Source organism: Tiliqua scincoides, chromosome 1, assembly GCF_035046505.1.
Source record: "Tiliqua scincoides isolate rTilSci1 chromosome 1, rTilSci1.hap2, whole genome shotgun sequence".
Taxonomy (NCBI): Eukaryota; Metazoa; Chordata; class Lepidosauria; order Squamata; family Scincidae; genus Tiliqua; species Tiliqua scincoides.
Genome location: NC_089821.1, coordinates 252,569,604 through 252,591,103, shown reverse-complemented (window position 1 = coordinate 252,591,103; position 21,500 = coordinate 252,569,604). Strand labels below are relative to the sequence as shown.

The 21,500-nt window shown below is 41.7% G+C and overlaps 1 protein-coding gene across 2 annotated transcripts in view; it reads left to right on the top strand.

The window, feature by feature from the left end:
* The window catches only part of SPATA17 (spermatogenesis associated 17), a 115,294-nt gene that overhangs the window by 34,800 nt on the left and 58,994 nt on the right, over positions 1 to 21,500 (top strand). For both annotated transcript variants that reach the window (XM_066611708.1, XM_066611707.1), the window contains one exon: positions 7,940 to 8,063. In XM_066611708.1, coding sequence (XP_066467805.1) covers positions 7,940 to 8,063 — 124 coding nt within the window. The remainder of the gene's footprint in view (positions 1 to 7,939; positions 8,064 to 21,500) is intronic.

Genomic DNA, 21,500 nt, shown 5'->3' with positions numbered 1-21,500 from the left:
GCAGGTCAGAAAGGTCAGTGTACCCACTTGCCAACACAATCTAAAATGCATAGCAAGTCCAGGTTTGTAGGTTCACAGGCCTCCAAACACTATGCATAAAGTAAAACAGGCTATTTTCCAACTTCTTTTTTCATATTAATAAGCAATTTTCAAAAGAAGTGTGGCAAAATGGGGGCCATGCCACTCTAAGTAATTCATTTATTTTGCAATTTAATCTTATGTTGGAAAAAAATTACACTGCTGCAAAAGCATAGCATGGTGATTTTTAAACGTCAGTATGTTTCATAAGTAACCTTGTATGAAATATTGTATCAGAAGCCTTTAACAGTAAATGGCAACAAAAAAAATTTCAAGGGATCAAAACAGAACGATACATCTTCTCCTATCTTTAATTCATTTCCATTTTGTTCTACTTTTTCCTTATGCAGTACATTTGAAAGCAAAACATGTGATTTACTTAATATTTTACCTGCTTCAGTACTTGCTCTGGATGAATATTTTGGTAAGAAATATACAAAAAGAGTAAGCATACATATTTTGAAACATAGTTCTCTGTATCTGTAGTACAAATATACCCCTTCATTTGAACAAGCTGCTATAGCACTGAATTTTAGAAATTAATAATTGCAGTGCACTACAAATGCTCAAATGTCCCCACCCCATCTCTTATTTGTGAGTAAAAAATAGAAAGCAGAACAATATCAATAGCAACAAACCCAAAACAAAATGAAAAAGGGGGAATTCATACACTGAGTTACCCAACTGTCACATTGCCCTCCCAGTTGTCTGAATTGCTCCAACACGTAATGTAATCCACATTCCCCATGTTTCTTAAAAGTTGACTCTTGAATGCTTTTTCAAGGCAAGGTGCCCTTTCAGGTCCTCATGGAGTCAGATTTTTCACCCAGCCTAATTCCATGAGACTGTTAGTATACAAAAACTGTGCGGGTCAGTTGTTGATGCAAAACCCCAAAACTCAAATCAAATTCATACAAAAAACAAAACAAAACGATCATAAGAACCTACCACAGGTTTCTCATACTGTGGGTCGGGACCCACGAGCTGAGCTGCGAGCCAGTTTCAGGTGGGTTCCCATTCATTTCAAAGTGGACTTTATTTTTAATATATTAGACTTGATGCCACCATGTTATGTGACTGCATTTGGGAAAATGTTACAGATCTGTACTTTTAACAGGCTACTATGTCTATGCTTTTATGTTACTATGTCTATGTCATTGGGATGTTTGGTGAATTTGTAAGAACTTTGTGATGTTTGGTGAATTTTTTAAAATCAGATCTGTAACTGCTTGGGAGGGTTAGGAGGGTTCTTTATTTTATTAAATATTTAAACATTTAATTTACTTGGAGCGCAATCCTAAGAAGGGTCATAAAGCACCTTTGCACCAGTGTGTGAGTCAGCTGGCTGGTGCAGGGATAGGTGCTGGCCCACAAAGACCAGGTCCATCATGCCGACCAGTACCAGTAAGTTCACACTGGCCGAGCTTGGCCGCACAGGGCACTGAGGAGGGTGTAGGGAGGGCAGGAAGGAGGCATTTTGGGGTGGGGGGACAGCGGGCAGCAGTTGGGTGACAGGTGGGCCTGTGGGCAGGCGGGCAGCAGGAATTAGGGTCAGGATCTGGCACTTATGCCAGATTGTAGCTCAGTTCCCTGGCAGTGTGGAGCGACTCCAGGCTGCTCTGTTCAGCTCAGATCTGCTCCACCCCTTTAGATGGCTTTGATCCGTGTAGACACTTTGGGGCTGCTGCTGCTGCTCTCCCTGGAGTAAAGGGAATTTTTCCCCTTGCCTTAGGCTGAGTCTCAGGCAGCCCCAAACTTGCGTTGGATACAGTGCCAGCCTTCCTGTTCTAGTGCAAGTTAGGATTGCGCTGTTGATTTGATTTTGTCATATAGGAGTGTTAAAATTTTTCCTGCTTGATGATGTCGCTGCCAGCCATGACATCACTTCCAAGTTAATGACATCATGTCCAGTGGGTCCCAACAGATTGTCATTCTAAAAAGTGGGTCTCGGTGCTAAAACGTTTGAGCACCCATGTCCATCACATTCTTTGGGTCTGACCACACTAATCTAGAAACAAATCTTATTGAACTCAGTAGGACTTACTTCCTAGTGAACACACATAAACTTGTGATTTAAGACTGATATCAACTACTGCTAGCCCTGATACCTTGTCATACACTGTTCAGCTCTTGATTTTGTTGAATACTTTTAACATGGGCAGATCTGAGAAAATATCTTTCATTCATACATTCCACCATCTGCCAAGATGCTATAGGTTATTTCTTTTGGCATGCCATTTGGATGAAATAGCTCCTGTGCCTGAAACAATTGCATTGACATGGGTGAAATCACTACAGCTAGTTGGGAAGTCATTTTGCCTAAACAGGTTGCATGCAGTTGTGTTTCAGGCAAGTACTAGTGTGGGTGACTACACCCACATTAGTATTAAACTAATTTTTTTAGTATTAAAACAAGTGGCAGAAACTTATGTGTTGTATCTGTTGCTGGGTTGTACTATTTCATGCTGTAGATGGTATATCAAATGCTGAGCAGCCCAGTCCTATCACCATTACTGCCACCAGGTGCAGTGGTGCCAAAACGGTTACTGCTCCATGTAGTGGCACTGACAGGGCTGCCAGGGATCTCCTTGGGGGAAGGAGATTTTCATCCCCTTTCCCCAGGGAAAGCCCCAGGTTCTGCATTGGGGCTTCTCAAGTCTGCACCAGCTATTTTGCCAGTGCAGACCTGAGAGCCTCTGTGTTGGGCTTTTTAGGGCTCCGCCAGTTCCACCCCCTCCAGTTCCTTCCTCCGTCCTGGAATGTCTCCTCCCCACTCCAACAGACCTTACCACCACACAGAGCTCTTCCGTTGCTCCATCAGCATCCATCCAGTGCTGGGCCCAGCGCTGACTGGTGCTGGGTCAGCACTCCCTGAATGGAGGGTGCCATAAATGTGCTTTATGGCACGTTTACATCACCCATCACCAGCACTAAAGCTCAGTACTGGCACTGGCCCAGCACAGAATTGGACCCTGAATCTCCCCACTGTAAAATGCCTTATATTATAAAGCTATAAAGTTTATAATGTACAAAACTAGCAAGGGAAAGGCATGTGTAAAATCCTCGAATGTTAGAGTTGGGAGCTTAGAGGTAATTTAATCCAATCCCCTGCTCATTGCAGACAACAGTTATAGCTTCCTTATGAAGGCTATCTAACCTCTTGCTTGAGAAACAGAACCTTTTCCATGTCATGCTAGCTTCATATAGAGGTTGTTATTTGGGGTACATTAAAATATAAGTCCTGACCCTACCTCCCACTCCCCACCCACCTGCCCATGGGCCTGCCCTCCGCCTGCCCCCCTGCCCCGAATAATCTTCTCTCTGCCCTCCCCAAACCCCACCAGACCCCCGTGCCAGCTGAGCTTGGTCAGTGTAAACTTACAAGTCTTGGTCGGCATGGAGGCTGGATCTGGCTTATGTGGGCCAGCACACATCCCTGCACTGGCCCAGCTGATTCACACGGAGGCAAAAACATGCTTTATAGCACCCTGCTAGGCCAGCACAAGGGACCTATACTGTTTGGTCATGGAGTTTGGATTGTGCCCTAAATTCCTCAACTGTAATATGTAAAAATACAGTGCAGGACCCGTTACAATGTATGCTGATCTCTCAACTCAGATTCATATATTATTTGGTGATAACACTTTAAGTCACTATTTCATCAGTTTTGGTGTACATGCTCATATGAAGATGAAGCATATCCATTACCAGGATTCAGTTGTGCACCAGGACTTTTGCAGCTCTACCTTCCCATTGCAGCTCTTTTAGCCTCCCTAATTTTGCTCTGAAGATCTTCCAGAGTTGTGTGGTATGTGATATTGCCAATACCATATTGGGGATGCCACCAGGGGAAAAGTCTGTGACAACCTCCTTGGTGTATACAGAAGTATTTTCCACATGGACAGAGGGCTCTTTGGATCCCAACTATTATATATCATACTTAATGCAAACCATTGTCAATTAAAATCAATCGTAGTTTTGCATCTTAATTTCAGTGGAATGCAGATTGCATCCACTGATATTTATTAATAGATATGGAATATGTTGAGGTATTATAAATATTTACATTACAGGAATAGAATTTTCTTGATACTGTATTTTATGTAAGATGCCCTAGAAAAGGTCAGAACTTACCTAATTAATATTTATTAAATCTACCCAGCAGAGATTTATTAAATCTTGCCCAGCAGAGGTGTAAGAGGCCCTTTGCCAAAGAAAGAAGGGTTCCACTAAATCCAGGAGAGTGCCCGCATGGCTAACCAGCCAAGTTAGAGAGGCTGTGAAGGGCAAGGAAGCTTCCTTCCGTAAATGGAAGTCTTGCCCTGATGAAGAGAATAAAAAGGAACATAAACTGTGGCAAAAGAAATGTAAGAAGGTGATAGGGGAGGCCAAGCGAGACTATGAGGAACGCATGGCCAGCAACATTAAGGGGAATAATAAAAGCTTCTTCAAATATGTTAGAAGCAGGAAACCCGCCAGAGAAGCGGTTGGCCCTCTGGATGGTGAGGGAGGGAAAGGGGAGATAAAAGGAGACTTAGAGATGGCAGAGAAATTAAATGAGTTCTTTGCATCTGTCTTCACGGCAGAAGACCTCGGGCAGATACCGCTGCCCGAACGGCCCCTCCTGACCGAGGAGTTAAGTCAGATAGAGGTTAAAAGAGAAGATGTTTCAGACCTCATTGATAAATTAAAGATCAATAAGTCACCGGGCCCTGATGGCATACACCCAAGGGTTATTAAGGAATTGAAGAATGAAGTTGCAGATCTCTTGACTAAGGTATGCAACTTGTCCCTCAAAACGGCCACGGTACCAGAAGATTGGAGGATAGCAAATGTCACGCCTATTTTTAAAAAGGGAAAGAGGGGGGACCCGGGAAACTATAGGCCGGTCAGCCTAACATCCATACCGGGTAAGATGGTGGAATGCCTCATCAAAGATAGGATCTCAAAACACATAGATGAACAGGCCTTGCTGAGGGAGAGTCAGCATGGCTTCTGTAAGGGTAAGTCTTGCCTCACAAACCTTATAGAATTCTTTGAAAAGGTCAACAGGCATGTGGATGCGGGAGAACCCGTGGACATTATATATCTGGACTTTCAGAAGGCATTTGACACGGTCCCTCACCAAAGGCTACTGAAAAAACTCCACAGTCAGGGAATTAGAGGACAGGTCCTCTCGTGGATTGAGAACTGGTTGGAGGCCAGGAAGCAGAGAGTGGGTGTCAATGGGCAATTTTCACAATGGAGAGAGGTGAAAAGCGGTGTGCCCCAAGGATCTGTCCTGGGACCGGTGCTTTTCAACCTCTTCATAAATGACCTGGAGACAGGGCTGAGCAGTGAAGTGGCTAAGTTTGCAGACGACACCAAACTTTTCCGAGTGGTGAAGACCAGAAGTGATTGTGAGGAGCTCCAGAAGGATCTCTCCAGACTGGCAGAATGGGCAGCAAAATGGCAGATGCGCTTCAATGTCAGTAAGTGTAAAGTCATGCACATTGGGGCAAAAAATCAAAATTTTAGATATAGGCTGATGGGTTCTGAGCTGTCTGTGACAGATCAGGAGAGAGATCTTGGGGTGGTGGTGGACAGGTCGATGAAAGTGTCGACCCAATGTGCGGCGGCAGTGAAGAAGGCCAATTCTATGCTTGGGATCATTAGGAAGGGTATTGAGAACAAAACGGCTAATATTATAATGCCGTTGTACAAATCGATGGTAAGGCCACACCTGGAGTATTGTGTCCAGTTCTGGTCGCCGCATCTCAAAAAAGACATAGTGGAAATGGAAAAGGTGCAAAAGAGAGCGACTAAGCTGATTACGGGGCTGGGGCACCTTCCTTATGAGGAAAGGCTACGGCGTTTGGGCCTCTTCAGCCTAGAAAAGAGACGCTTGAGGGGGGACATGATTGAGACATACAAAATTATGCAGGGAATGGACAGAGTGGATAGGGAGATGCTCTTTACACTCTCACATAATACCAGAACCAGGGGACATCCACTAAAATTGAGTGTTGGGCGGGTTAGGACAGACAAAAGAAAATATTTCTTTACTCAGCGCGTGGTCAGTCTGTGGAACTCCTTGCCACAGGATGTGGTGCTGGCGTCTAGCCTAGACGCCTTTAAAAGGGGATTGGACGAGTTTCTGGAGGAAAAATCCATTATGGGGTACAAGCCATGATGTGTATGCGCAACCTCCTGATTTTAGGAATGGGTTAAGTCAGAATGCCAGATGTAGGGGAGAGCACCAGGACGAGGTCTCTTGTTATCTGGTGTGCTCCCTGGGGCATTTGGTGGGCCGCTGTGAGATACAGGAAGCTGGACTAGATGGGCCTATGGCCTGATCCAGTGGGGCTGTTCTTATGTTCTTATGTTCTTATGTACCGGTACATACATCACTGAACAAAATTTATGTCTTTCACATACAAAGTTAATTGGAATTAGCTGTTTTTAATACCAATAACAACAAATGTTAATCAAGCTAACTTCTACTGTGAGTGTATGTTTGGGGGAAATGCTGTTATACTTTTTTATCAATACTGCAATGTAATCAGATTTACAAAAGCCAATGCAAGTCTACTCAGAAGTAATTCCTATTGAATTCAGTAGGACTTTACTCCAATGTAAGTGTGTATAGGTTTGCCATTTAAATCTATGAACAGTTTTAAATTACTAATTTACAATAAAATTAATATTCTATTGCAAAAATGCATAGAAATACATTTAAATCCACTGTGGAAATATAGGTTCTGTTTCTACACATAAAATATTATTCTGCCTCTTATCGATCCAGTCCATTTGTTCATCTTGTCCATTGTCATCTTCCTTGACTGCAACTTACTCTCCCGCCAGATCTCTCCAAGATCTCTGGAGGAGGTTTTTTCCTCATTCTGCTATCTGAGTGCTGCTGCTATTACTACTACTGCTACTACTATTACTACTGCTACTACTATTACTACTCTGTGCTTTCTCTCCTTAGACCTATGCAGTTGTATGTCATTTCCATAGGAACCCCTCTTTGCTTGTTTTAAATGTAGCATAGAAGGGGGGAAATGCTTATTCAAGAACAGATAATAGAGGTTTCCCTCTCCCAATAGGGCTCACAATTTAAATAGATGCAGAAGAAACACCAGCAATATCCACAAGAAAAGACACTGTTCTTAGTGAAGATGGAACATTATCCACCCTGTGCTAAATCTGAGGAGCAGGAAAAGTGGTCATCATTACATCTTCTGGCAGTGAATTCTAAACAGTGTTTTGTTTTAAACATGGTGGTCATGATGTTTTTATGGATGGCACTACATCTAATCCAGAAATCCTTGTTTTAGGGTAACTTCAGATAATCAGATATTCACATATGAATCAGCACTACATGGAGCAAGTTACCCACTTATCCTTAAGTCCTAATCCAAACCTAAGATATCGTTTAATATCCGAGTTAGCAAAAATCAGATTCAGTCATGTACACTGTCTATCCAGTTTGAAAAAAGGCTACATTTTTTCCATCGCTGCAAATGCAGTTTATACTGCTTCAAACTTTTACTTGGGAAATAGCTAAAACCAATGTTTATCTTAACCCATTTTTGCCCAGCTCACAGGTATACACATTGATCCCTGTTGCATATATGCAACGTTGGGCAGAAATGGCTTAATCAGAGAGACTGATCATTGTAGCCACAGTAATAGAATGTGGCTTTGAACATATAACAACTGTAGCAGCAGTAGCCCTCTCCTAAATTAGTTCCTGATGTTTTCGATTTCAGCAAAATGTGGTCAGTGCCAGCATATCACTGAAGCTATTAAAGAATTTGAAAAATACCAGCATAGTTTCCATATTGGCCCTGTAATCAGCTCTGTTGTTTCAATGCAGGAAAGAACTGGAAGAGTTTGCAGAGATGAAGGAGAAAGAAGAGGAGAAAAAAGCCCTCGAAAGAGAAAGAAAGAAAAAGGATTACCTAGCCCGAAAGATGCATTACCTCCTTAGCACTGTGCAGGTTGGTGTACCTGTCCCTGACAGCTCAGGCAAACCACTGGGGCCCATAGCTTGACAGAGATAAACTAGCAGGCTGAATGGGACATGACTTGTTGAAAAGATATCACAAAGACACTAGTTTGAGTTCAATTTAGTGCATTTCTATAGGCGAGAGCAGGTACCATGACTGCTGCGTGACAGCAGCTTCATAGAGGCAACATCGGCACGGTTGGCAGAAAGAGTCCAAGTCAGCAGTTTGATCTGCCACTGTGATAACACAACACGAAGGGCATAACCTCACTTTAAAAACTCATTTTGACTGGCTTATTGTTGTGTTGTCTCACTTGTCAAGAACTAACAAGTTATTAAACCAAGGAGGGTTTCATTTTTTTCCATTTTAATTGAGCTAATGCTTGGATCAGAATGACATTCTTCTGCTGTGTTTTAAAATATAGGTTGTAAGTGCATGTTATCTGTTAAAACTTTCCCAGGTCTTCCTGGGTCAGCAAATCACTCTGATTTTGTTCTTGCAGATATTCTTCTTGAATATACTGTGACTGATCTATTTACTCTTCTCAGAATATTTGTTTTAATTCTGAAGGGCTGTACAGTTTGACAGGTGTTCCCCTTTTTAATCCCTACTCCTGATCATCAGTGCAAATAAGTCTTTGTTTGCTCGTAATAAGTGACTGTTTATGAACATGAATACTAGAAGTGCAAGTACAATTATTTCAATCGGTATTTGTTATTGATGATTAGGCTTTGTAGCAATCCACATATTCCCTGTTTAACAAGTATCAGTCTTCCAGTTGGGGATCAAAGACAATGCCATGTGATTTTGCAGTAGAAAATTTAGCCACTTTCTTTTGTGTAATATCAGTCATGAATAAGCAATGTTGGAGTGTTTACCTAAGCTGCAAAACAATTAATTATGGAAAAGTGAACTGATTAGTGGAAATTAGTTATTTTAATTGTAAATTTAGTAAAATCAAGGTTTGTTTGTGAAGAAACAGCAGAAAAGGATAATTAGTAAATGAATATTATTGAGAATGAATTATTCATCTCTTCTGAAAAGGGTTCATTGAGAATATTCTCTCTAGGAAAAGAGAACCTCACATTGCTTCAGTCTGTTATTAAAATATATAGTTACTTCAAAATATTATAAAAGAGCTTATACAACTGGCCTCAAACACAGGGGTGCTTAAGGTTTATTTGGAAATTAAAAATCTCTATTATTGAGGAAATGGGAAGTTCTAAACAAATTTGGTGCAACACATGCTTAAGGTAGCTTACATCATTGGTAATTCATAACCTCATAGAGTTGGAAGGGACCACAAAGTCAGCTAGTCCAGACTCTGCCTTTAGCGGGAAATCCTCCTTGAGCATCTCCAGCAGGTCTAGCCTCTGCTTGGAGATCTCCAGTAAGGGATAATTCACCTCTTCCTCAGAAATATGTTTCACTACTGAACTGCCTTTACTGTCAAGAATTTCTTCCTGATGTCCATTCGGAATCTCCTCTCTTGCAGCTTTGTTCCTAGCTCTGTTGTACCCAGTTGTACCCAGTTTGTAGATCTAGCTCTACTCTCAGAGGCAGTTGAGAACAAATTTGTTCCTTCTTCCATATGATAGCCATTCAAGGTTTTTGAAGATTCACATATATGTAAAAGCATGCTTATGTTTGAAAAGCAATTCATTGTGATTTTGCTTAACTCATGACCCAATTCTATCCCCGCCATGTTATAGCATAAAGCTGTGCCAATGGAAGCTGTGTTGCGTGCTATGGCAGTGGCGGGGAGAGGGATCAGACAACCTGCAGGCAGTAAGTAAAATATTTGTCTCCCGGTAGGCTATGGGCAGCCCAGTCCTGAGCTGCCTGGGGCGCCCAGCTTTGGCGGCACTGAAAACGGCTGCCACTGGATCCTGTGCGCCTCAGGCTACTGTGGGCAGCACCTCAGGAGAAGGGAACTTTCGTCCCCTTCTCCTGGGTAAGGGAAGCAGCCCCACAATGGGACTACTCAGTTTACCACCAACCAAACGGTTGGTGGTAAGGTAAATGCGTTCATGTAGGGCACCAAGCCCTACTTGAACGGAGAGGATCTGGTGGAGGTCCACTCCACTGGACCCGCATCCCTCCCTTCCCCCAGCATGCCTCCCGCCCGCCCTTTCTGCGCCACTCCTCCTCCCCGCCCTCTCTCCACCCTCCCCGGAACGCCTCCTTCCCACCCCCCTCCCTGCCCCCACTTACTGTGCTGCGGCTTGGCGGTCTGTGAGATCGCCAAGCAGTGGAAGACGGGCACCCGCCCGGCACTAGCCCAGCGCCACCTAGCGCTGGGCTAGTATGGGTGCTGGCCCAGCGGTAAGCCTCGCAGATGAGCCTTATGGCACATTTGCGACAGTGTGCTCCGGCGAAAAGCCGGAGCGTTGAGCTCAGGATTGGGCTGCCAGTCCCCTATGGGTCTCCTCAGACCTCTGCCAGCCATTTTGCTGGTGTGAGACAGAGAAGAGGAAAGGGACAAGGAGAGTTCAAAAAGGGAGACTAGGATCCCGGTGAAATCCACCTCAGCCTCCCCCCTCCCCACCCACAACACGCCTCTTTCACCAAATTACCAGCGCTGATGGAGGCCTCTGGAACTGTTGCTGGACTCACTGTGTTGCTGCCCATTTATGGCAGTGACTTGGCAGCATGCAATAGTGGCTTGGCTTTCATGACTCTGGAAAGCACTCTGCACTGCTGGAACATGAGTTCCGGCAGCACCGGGCGACCATAGGACTGGGCCCTCAGGCTTCAATCCCATACACACTTTCCTAGGAGGAAACTCCATTGAACATAAAGGGACTTACTTCTGAGTAGATTTGTGTGAGACTTGAACTGCTAAAAAATAGCAGTTTTTGTGCTAAACCAGAAAATGTACAAAGCTGTGTTTCCACATTCACTGTCAACAGGAGTATAGCAGGTTAATGCAACTATTATCGGTATGATGTTAACTTTTACATTTTTGTATAGATTAAACTTGCTGCATCCCTATATGTTACCTTCTCAGAATGCTTAATGCTGATATAAACGTAGTAGTAGAGTGAAGTTAAAAATAGAATTGGAATTTTATTTTGATTAAAACTCAGGTTGCTCGAAAATGATGCCTGGAGAAATAAATGACAAGCTCTTAAACTTTATCCTTATGAAATATTGAGCTTTTAATCAACTTTCTTCGTTTATCACTGGTTTCAATAACTAGTCAAGTAGCACCGAACACATCTGAGCCTTCCTTTGTTTGAAGAAAATTCTTTCTTCATGATCCCCATAATTATGAAAAAACCTGCTGAAGAAATGGTGCCCATGCAACGGAATCATAAATTATGTTGTCTGCTCCACCTACTGGTTGTCTTGTGCAAGAGATCTTATTGTAAATTGCAGCAAGAAATTCATCTATATAGTATGAGAGCGATGATCGTGTTAATATCATTTCTGTTGAGACTGACATTTTTAAAATGGTATTTTGGATTTGGTTAATATTTTTGTTAACCTGCTTTTCAAAGAAAGAAAAAGAATCTATATTTTATTGGCAAAAATATGTTTCCTCACATTATTCTTCTCTAATTTTTGTAATATCTGTACACAACCTTTAGAAAGACCAAATGACATCATTTCAATTTTTTAATGACATCATTTATTTTTTTCTGTCCTTTTCATGTTCAAGATAGGTAATGAACAGAAAAACAGGCAAGTGTTTTCATTTAATAATTTTAGGAAGCACTTTTCCTACCATCTCTTTCCTTTGGTTTTGTAATTTTCAATGTTCCTCTTATTGTTCTCTGTACCTTAACTTTGAAAATACTGCTTCATATGCCTCCACCTATTTAAGATTCTCCAGTGATCAGTTAAAACAAGAGATACCATTAAAATTAGTACTAAAAAATTACAGTGTTAGTTGGCTGTGACATAATGGTGAATGGTTTTACTTTCAGTTTGGCCTACTTATATGAGGGAATTCTGGTACGTTGGTTTAAGCTATGATCTTTGTAGTGCTATTAATTTGCGCATGTTTATTTTTTATTTTGGCTTGGCATGTAACACCCTGACCTTAGCAGACCATTGTAATTGCATTGGCGGCTGTGGCTTTTGAGAATCTGCAGCAAAGAAAATGTTGCAGCCTATGCTGTTTTTCATTTTTTACAGAATTCGGTAAAAATAATGATTGTCTTTGAAATGCAATTTGGAATTTTATGGTTTGATGACAAACTAAAATCTAGCTAATTTCTTAATTAGCTATAAACCTGAAAGTACAACAGGTTTTCACAGATTGCAAAAGATGGCATTTTCCCTGGAGTTCCTGAAAGAAAATAACTACTTGTGAGCCCTGATCCAGCTTTATTCATACACATGGATGGGTCAGCCATGGTCATGCATGTTGTGATGACTTGTAGCCTCTTCTGAGTATATGCATCTCTATATTCATCAATACATGCAGCCACCATCTTCAATGAGGTTCTGATTGTTCTTACGTATCAAATGTGTGTGTGGATTTCTCTTTTTCGATGGAGATGTTGTGTAGCAGATTTGAAGTATGGAGTATATCCATACTTTTGTACTTTTGTCTTCTTTTTGTCTTAAATTGTTTTATTTTTTATGTCAGTGGCCTTGGTGGTCCGTTAAATGGGACTGAAAAGCAGCACACATGTACTTTTTATTTCTAGATTCTTTAGGAACTGTAGGAATGGTCGGTCAAATGCCTTGCATGCAGAAGGTCCCAAGTTGCATTTCCAGGTAGGGCACAAAAATTCCTAGAGAGCCGCTACAAATCTGTGTCGCAATACTGAGAAAGATGGGCTGACTGTCTGATGCAATGTGTGGCAGTTTCCTAAAGATACTTGATTGCATAGTTGTAGTGTTCGAAAATGCATAAATACTTCCAGTTGTAGTTAAGAGAATATATATATTGCTCATCACAAAAATAACAATCTATGAAATTATTTTGATTTTCTTCCAATTATTCATCATATCTCATTTTGTTTCTTGCGTATCATCAAAACATGAACTCTTCCTAGCCAGAATTCACATTAAACAGATGAATATTATTTGCTTTAGAGAATGTACCATCACATTTTGAGAGAACACTCAGACCATTATGACACTTTTTGCCAAACAATATTTTTTCCTTTGGTGAAATGTTTAAGTTTCTGAGCAGTTCTTATACCTCTTTAAAGGAAAAGAGACCCAACAAACCCCCTGTCTATCTGGGTTTTAGCAGGAATGTGTGGAAGCATAGCTACAGTAGCTGAAAAACTATCATGTTTCTTTTCAGTTCTCAGCAAGAGTAATTGAATGTTGAATATCTTACTAAACGCTGGACTGTGACAGTGTGTTAACACTCTGACTATCTCCTAACAGCAGGGCAATTATTTGCTGAGTGGGATTTTTATAAATCTCCTGGCAGTAGTATGTCCTGATAATTATGATGAAGTGCACTGGTCAGTGTTGATTCAGCAATTCCATTTCTAGCAAATATTTCATTCACACCCATGCTTTATACTTTTGGGTTTTGAGAAGATCTTGTCTCCTTTCTTCACAGCTTCTTAGCTTTCTGCAAGTTAGAACAGATTATACACACATGTACGCAAGCACTCAAAAGCTTAAAGAAAATTTAAAGCTCTTGCAGAAGAGACCCCGTGCTAGTGGGACAAGAACCTGTTGCCTCCTAATGGAGTAGTAAGCAATGTACCTGTTCTGAATGGGGTCGTGATCCACCTTAAAAATTAAGTTAGCAGTTTGAAGCTTCTCTTGGTCCCAGAATGGCTTATGGATGACCAGGTTATTGTTGTGGCAAGGAGTGGTTTTAGCCAGAAACTTTATTGGCATGTAGGTTTCAGCCAGTGTAAGCTAGTATACCAATTGCACCCCTTTCTGGATAACAGGGATTTTGCCATTGTCATGCATATCTTGGTAACTACATAGCTTAATTGCAGCAAAGTGCCTTCTTTGGAACTGTTCTTGAACATACGGGGGGGGGGGGCGTATCTGTGGATCCCATACCCATGGATTCAGTTATCTGCAAATAGGATCCGCGCCCTCTCCAGAGGCAAGGGGAGCATTCCGGAGGATCCCCTGAGCCGAGCAGAGGCCGCAGACATTCATCTGCAGCCTCTGCCATGTTTACACTGAACCCTAGAACTAAAAAAAGTTACTTCTGGTTTCTCAGTGAAATAGGAAGTGGTGTTTTTAATGCCTTATAAAGCATTAAAGGCTTTTCTTTGGAAAGGTCAACAGGCATGTGGATGCAGGAGAACCTGTGGATATTATATATCTGGACTTTCAGAAGCGTTTGCCATGGTCCCTCACCAAAGGCTGCTGAGAAAACTCCACAGTCAGGGAATTAGAGGGCAGGTCCTCTCCTGGATTAGGATCTGGTTGAGGTCCAGGAAGCAGAGAGTGGGTGTCAATGGGCAATTTTCACAATGGAGAGAAGTGAAAAGTGGAGTGCCCCAAGGATCTGTCCTGGGACCTGTACTTTTCAACCTGTTCATAAATGACCTGGAGACAGGGATGAGCAGCGAGGTGGCCAAGTTTGCAGATGGCACCAAACTTTTCTGAGTGCTGAAGACCAGAAGAGATTGTGAAGAGCTCCAGAAGGATCTCTCCAAACTGGGGGACTGGGCAGCATAATGGCAGATGTGTTTCAATGTAAGTAAGTGTAAATTCATGTACATTGGGGCAAAGAATCAAAACTTTACATATAGGCTAATGGGTTATGAGCTGTCTGAGACAGATCAGGAGAGAGATCTTGGGGTACTGGTGGACAGCTCGATGAAAGTGTTGACCTAATATGCAGCAGCAGTGAAGAGGGCTAATTCCATGCTTGGGATCATTAGGAAAGGCATTAAGAATAAGACAGCTAATATTATAATTCTGTTGTACAAATTGATGGTTAGGCCACACCTGGAGTATTGTGTCCAGTTCTGGTCGCCACATCTCAAAAAGGATATAGTGGAGATAGAAAAGGTGCAGAAGAGAGCAACCAAAATGATTACTGGGCTGGGGCACCTTCCCTATGAGGAAAGGCTACAACGTTTGGGCCTCTTCAGTCTAGAAAAGAGGTGCCTGAGGGGGGACATGATTGAAACATAGAAAATCATGCAGGGGATGGACAGAGAAACGCTCTTTTCCCTCTCGCATAACACCAGAACCAGGGGACATCCACGAAAGTTGAGTGTTGGGAGAGTTAGACAGCCAAAAGAAAATATTTCTTTACTCAGTGTGTAATTAGTTTGTGGAACTCCTTGCCACAGGATGTAGTGATGGCATCTTGCCTGGATGCCTTTAAGAGGGGATTGGACAAATTTCTGGAGAAAAAGTTCATTACGGTTTACAAGTCATGGTAGGTATGTGCAAGGTAGAGATAGGCTGCCTCTGATTGCCAGATGCAGGGAAGGGCACCAGGATGCAGGTTGTGTGTGTTGTCTTGTGTGCTCCCTCGATCATTTGGTGGGCCACTGTGAGATACAGGAAGCTGAACTAGATGAACCCTTGGCCTGATATAGCGGGGTTCTTCTTATGTTCTTTATGTTCTTATTGGGATGCCTGGGAAGCCATTAAAAAAGTTGCTTCTGGTTTCACAGAGTAACTGGAAGTGACTTTTTTAAGCTCTAGGGCTCAGTCTGACTTTCTTTTAGCTGTAGAACCACAGACATGTGTTGTCTCTGCTGAGCTCAGAGGACCCACTGGAGGGTAGGGGTACGCCCCTTGGCTCTGGAGGCTAGGGGGGAAGGCATTTGCCTGTATCCACAGTTTCACTTAACTGCGGGGGGTTCCAAAATGGAACCTCTGTGGATACAGGGGAACACTGTACCACAGAAGATGCAGCAGGTCTAGAACAGCTGCAGACCTATTGCCAGTGTATCCACAGGGCACTTGGGAATCTCTACTGATTACCAGTTAGTAATTACCAGATTACCAGTTAGTACCAGTTTGGTTCACAGTGCTAGTACTGTCCAGGACCCAAGGGTTTCTCAAAGAATGGCTTTTCCATATGAATCTTTTGGGGGTACAATCATCAGGGGGAGCACTGATCCAAATTTATTTGCAATTTGAGGTCACACTTGAGTCCAGTAACAGCATTTTCCATATGGAATATCCTTTCAAAAGACACACACCAGTGCCTGTAGTCTGTTGCAGTATTGTGGAAATTAGTAAAAATGTTAGCAGGCATTTGGGAATGGTCAAGCTAGCTACAGTTTCTGTACTGGATGGATATTTTTGCTTCTGTTTTAGGATTATGCTACAGGATCATGGTTTATAGTTATAATTATCTGGATTTTGCTGGCTTCTTGCTGAGGATGTAGTGAGACTCTTGCTCTATCAGGAAAAGTGTCCATCCCAGGGGTATCCCATTTCAAATAGACTCTAAAGAGCCTAAAAAGAAAATATGTAAGTAACAACTGTCCACCATTGAATGTTTCTAACCTCTTATATTCAGAGGAATACTTTCTGTGAATGTGGGGTTTTCATTTAGTGATCATGTTTAACACTTATTGTTAGACTAATTCAAATTTGTTCTTTTCTTAAAGCCATTTGAGTGAGTGGCAATCATCACATCCTACAGCAGTGATGACAATTACAAGTGTTAGCAATTATTAAGAAAGGGATTGAAAATGAAACTGTCAGTATCATGCCTTTATATAAATCCATGATGCGACTACATTTCAAATGCAATATAAATTTCTAGTCACTCTGTCTCAAAAATATATATCATGTGCAGAAAACAGCTACCAAAAATATTAGGAGGTTTCCTATGAGGAAAAGGGTCAAGACTTTTAAGTTTAGAAGAAAAGATGACTAAGCAGGAAACATGATAGAGGTCTATAGAATTATGAATAGGTGGATGAAGTGGGTAGAGACTTTTCTCCCACTCTAATAATACCAGAATTCAGGGTTACCCAATGACAGTAGATTCAGAGCACACACAGGAAAATACTATTTCACACAATGCATAATTAACATGAAATTTTCACTGCCCCTTCACATCACAATGAAATTTCAATGAGTTATCTACCACGACCCTAAGAGCTCTTTCCTGGGTAGTCGCAGCTAATTCAGACCCCATGGAATTTAGTTTTAATGTGCATTCCTTATTTGCTTTGAAGTTATTTCCCATTTTGCTACCAGTTCACCCAATTTGAAGAGAACCTTCTGGGGTTCTTCACGGTCTGCTTTGCATTTCAGCATCCTGAATAACTTGATGTCATTTAACTTTTATTGTTTATACTTACTGTTGTATGGAAATTGCTCTACTCTGTTTTGATTCCGTGGGGATCCTTTGTGCTGAGAGGCAGGGCAGATATTTTTTAACAAATCCATAAAATAAATAGACGTGGATAGGAAGGAGGAGCCAGGCCTATGCGAGGAAGCCAGCATGTAGGCTTGTGTCAGCTTCTGCAGGCCGGCGCTTCACTGAGTGCCGGCCCAGCTTCCCCCTGAGGAGGTGCAAACATGCCTTTTGGCACCTCTGGATTACACCCTAAAACACTTGCATAGGCCCAGTATGTTCAGTGATATGCAATGGCCCACTCACATTTCCTAATGATTAATATGGGTAGGTTGAAGTTATTTTTTTCCCACCCATAATTTTTCATTATGCATAGGATTTTTGTTCCACTCTGTACTTTATTTGTGGGAAAATGTTATATCCCCACAACAGGCATACTAGCTAGAGAGAACTTGTGGTTTTCCCACAATAAATGGAATCTTCATCATTGTCTACTTTTCAAGCACCGTCTGCATAAATGCACATTGCATCATTTTAACATTAGCAATCATTTGCAAAGGCTTTTCATTCCAAAAGGAAGACTTATCTGTTCTGTGGTTAAATTAATTGTATTACTGAGTAGAACTTTACTTTCAATTCCTGGTTTGGTAATCAGTTAGTCAGACATCTCATCCTGAAGTTACTTTTTCTTGAGAAATGAATTGTTTTTATAACAGGCTTTTGTATTCATAATTGTTCTAGCTAAGATGATTAGTTCAGAATGTCAGAGCTCACATGAGAAAGTATTTAATATGGAATACTGTTTTACCTACAGCTTAATTTACTTGTATGTCAACATTTTTCTTAATAGACTGGGCATTTGAGAATGTCTGAGTTTAACAGCAACAGCAACTCTTAAATGCCTGAGTTTAATAGCAACATAAAAAAAAAAACTGGACACAGGAGGAAAGCTTGTCCTGTGTAATATTTCTAAACTCTTGTGAAGCTTGTAGTCGTTTCTTAAATGGTAATTCCTGGGAACAGGACCATAGCAGAATAGTACTACACATACTTTAAATGTGCAGAAATGTCAAGGTTCGGACTCCAGGTAGGGCTGGGAAAGATCCCTCTCTGAAACCCCAAAAAAGGCACTGCTAGTCACTATAGATAGTACTGAGCTAAATGGACAAGTGATTGGTTGGTATATGGTACCTTCATAAGTTCCTAACAGCCCAATCCTATCCTAGTGATGCAGTGGCGGATCTCTCAATCCTCCATTGCAACATGCAGGCTGCCATAACCTGAGCTGTTCTGATGGTAGATGGCTTGCTAGCAATGGCATGGAAGCAGATAAGCCTCGTGCTGTCATCAGCAGGCAGCAGATCATCCAGTAAGGAGCAGGTAAGGTGGTGGTGGTGTGTGGATTGGGGCAATCAGGATGGAAATTGGGCCAGGTTAGGGATGGGTTGGGGCAGTTCAGGTGGATCCTGATGGCAGTGGTGTTCATGAGAACTAGAGTCCCCATCCTGGGCTCAACATGCCCTGTGGGACCCAGTAGGTTTACACCAGCAAATTAGCTGGCGTAGATCTGAGTAGGTCCAGGAACTACCAGAGAAAATAAAATTTTCTTGACTTCCTTCTCCCAGCCTGCCTGGTCCTCCTCCTGGTCCCCAACCAGCCCACAAGATGCAGCATCCCTGTATTGTGCAGACTAGCCGGGGATAGGATTGGGCTGTCCGTATAATAACTACAGGCATATCATTATGCGATTCCCATTAGAATTAATGTTCATCTGGTATAATAATCAGGGCACTGCTGTAGTCCTCTGAGACATACTGACCAACCACTTGTTCAACAGTTCTCATTTTGTTCCCTTCTTAATTATCATCTCTCCATAAGCTAAGGGGATCACATCCTGGGCACCTAGGTACCTGGGCAATGAGCAGTATTCACAAGGCCAAGGAGAGAGATCCTTTCTAGTACTGTACCACTATTACCAGTTGCCACAATAGTAATATCCATCATTCTGTCTCCTGCCATCCAGGGATGTCTGAAAAGATCTCAGCCTAATTCCAAACATAATTATGTTCTGTTTTGCCTGAATTTTCAGCTATCCCTCTTACTAAGAAAACAAAGCATCTGTGCTCACATTTCTTGGGAACTCTCACTGTCTTTCCTTCTGTATTTTAAAAACTCTAATGTGGCACAGTTTACCTTACTGACAGTCCAATCCTCCTTGTAAATGTACTTGTAAGGACGTGTAGTAGCTGTACACCTCAGGTGACCAGGAACCCTGGCCCACCTGGGCAGACCCATCAGTGAACCCTCAGTACCAGTGACCAAGGTAGCTTACAGTGTGCCACCAGGGGGCAAGTAGGGAACCCAGTGCTGGACTTTGACCCAGGGTCTCCAACATTCTGATGCCAGCACTGACTGTCTTATAATTCCTGGATACTAATTAAAAGCATCACTACTCCCCATTATCATCAAAAGATTATTAGAAGACCATGGTTACTACAGATGTTACCCATTCAATGTAGAAAAAAATGCTAGCATTGAAAAATATTTGTGTGTAATATTTATCAGATTCATGAATTGAATGCCTCCCCATGAAACCTTTTTCTCTGCCTCCATATGTGTTTCTCAGTTATGAAGATTAAAAATGATAGGAAGAAAGCAGAATGATACATTGTTAGAAATGAAAGTGATTCAAAATATTAATGTAATGCTAAGGATGGCTGAGTAACAAATGGTACATTTGCTCATATGTTCAGGGTCTGGCGAAATTAATAATGCTCCTGGGTCACGCATGGGTTTCCCTGGTGGAAGGCCTGACGAGAGAGAATTCTAGGGCAAAAGAGTAGGCAGAGTTTTTGTAACTCATTTTTTTCTTTTCCCAGTGAGTCAGAATCATAGCCTTTAAAAAAAAAAAAAAAAGAGCTTTCACACCTCATTTGCCATATTCACCACTGGGCCACTATTCAGCAGAAGGGCGTGCTGGAAGGAGGTCAGTAAGAAGCTATTAGCAGAGTCTCCCCTAGAGGTTTCTTTGGTCTTATTGAGTTGGAAGTTAGCATGACAGTACTGCAAATAACTCAGTTGTAGGTTTTTTAATGGTTAGCACAGATTTCCCTATAGTGTTTGTCACTTCAGAAAATTGTTCCTGAAAATGAAGTCCCAGAAAGCCAGCTTTGACAGAGGCCCTTGTGAGAGGTGGCGCTTGTGAAGAACATGGATACAGAAAAAATGTGTCATGCTCCCCATGGACTAGGGGTGTGTGTGTGTGTGTGTGTGTGTGTGTGTGTGTGTGTGATCTATAATAATATTTAGAAAGAAAAATGAAAAGGTCTTTTTTGTTTTTCAAAAACTAGCACAAGCATTGGATAAATATATAATCAACTCACAGCATAATAATTCAAATGTGTGTTTTCTGCCATATAGAAGTCACACTGGTGATTTTGTAATTGAATGGATAGTGTATTCAGGGATGAAAATGAAGGAACAAGATATTGGGAGTAGCCCTGGGGTTTTTGGCCTAAATAGTCCCTAACCAGTTTATTCCCTCTTCTTTCTCTGGCTGATTGCAGCAGGAGGACAAAGCTGATTATGCATTACTAGCATAGGCTAACACCAAAGGAAATCTTATAAATAGAAATGTTGTGTGAACTCCTGCTACATTCAGATAGAGCTATATATTTCAGGGCATAAATAGTTAGGATGGGGCATTTTTTGACTGCTATATTACTATAATTCAAATCAAGCAGCCAACATTGAGTACTTTTCATTCTTGTTAGTTCCAGTGGGAGAATTTTAAGCAAGTCCTTAAATTTCCAATTAAAATAAATGCAAATTCTTGGTTGGACTATACTCCAAATGGCAAAGCCATCATACTGCCACTACAGGCAAACACATAGCTGTAGTTATGTAGGAGATGTAAAGGTATATAGTAAGTACAAATTAACACAGTGATTCGGTTTTGAAGGAAACTATAACACCTGTTATTTCATGGCATTCGTCTTTCTCTTCCCTTTATTCTTCTTGCTTTAAAAATGTCTGAATTCATTTCTAATCCAAGTCCTGACTTTCTGAGTGTAACAGCATAATATAATAAGCAGTAAATAACTATTTAGTAAACTTTTTACAGGTGAAGGAGAGAAGCTGTAGAATATCCAGTTCAAGATTATTCTTCCTGTAGAAATGAGGGTATAAATGTTTCAGGACCT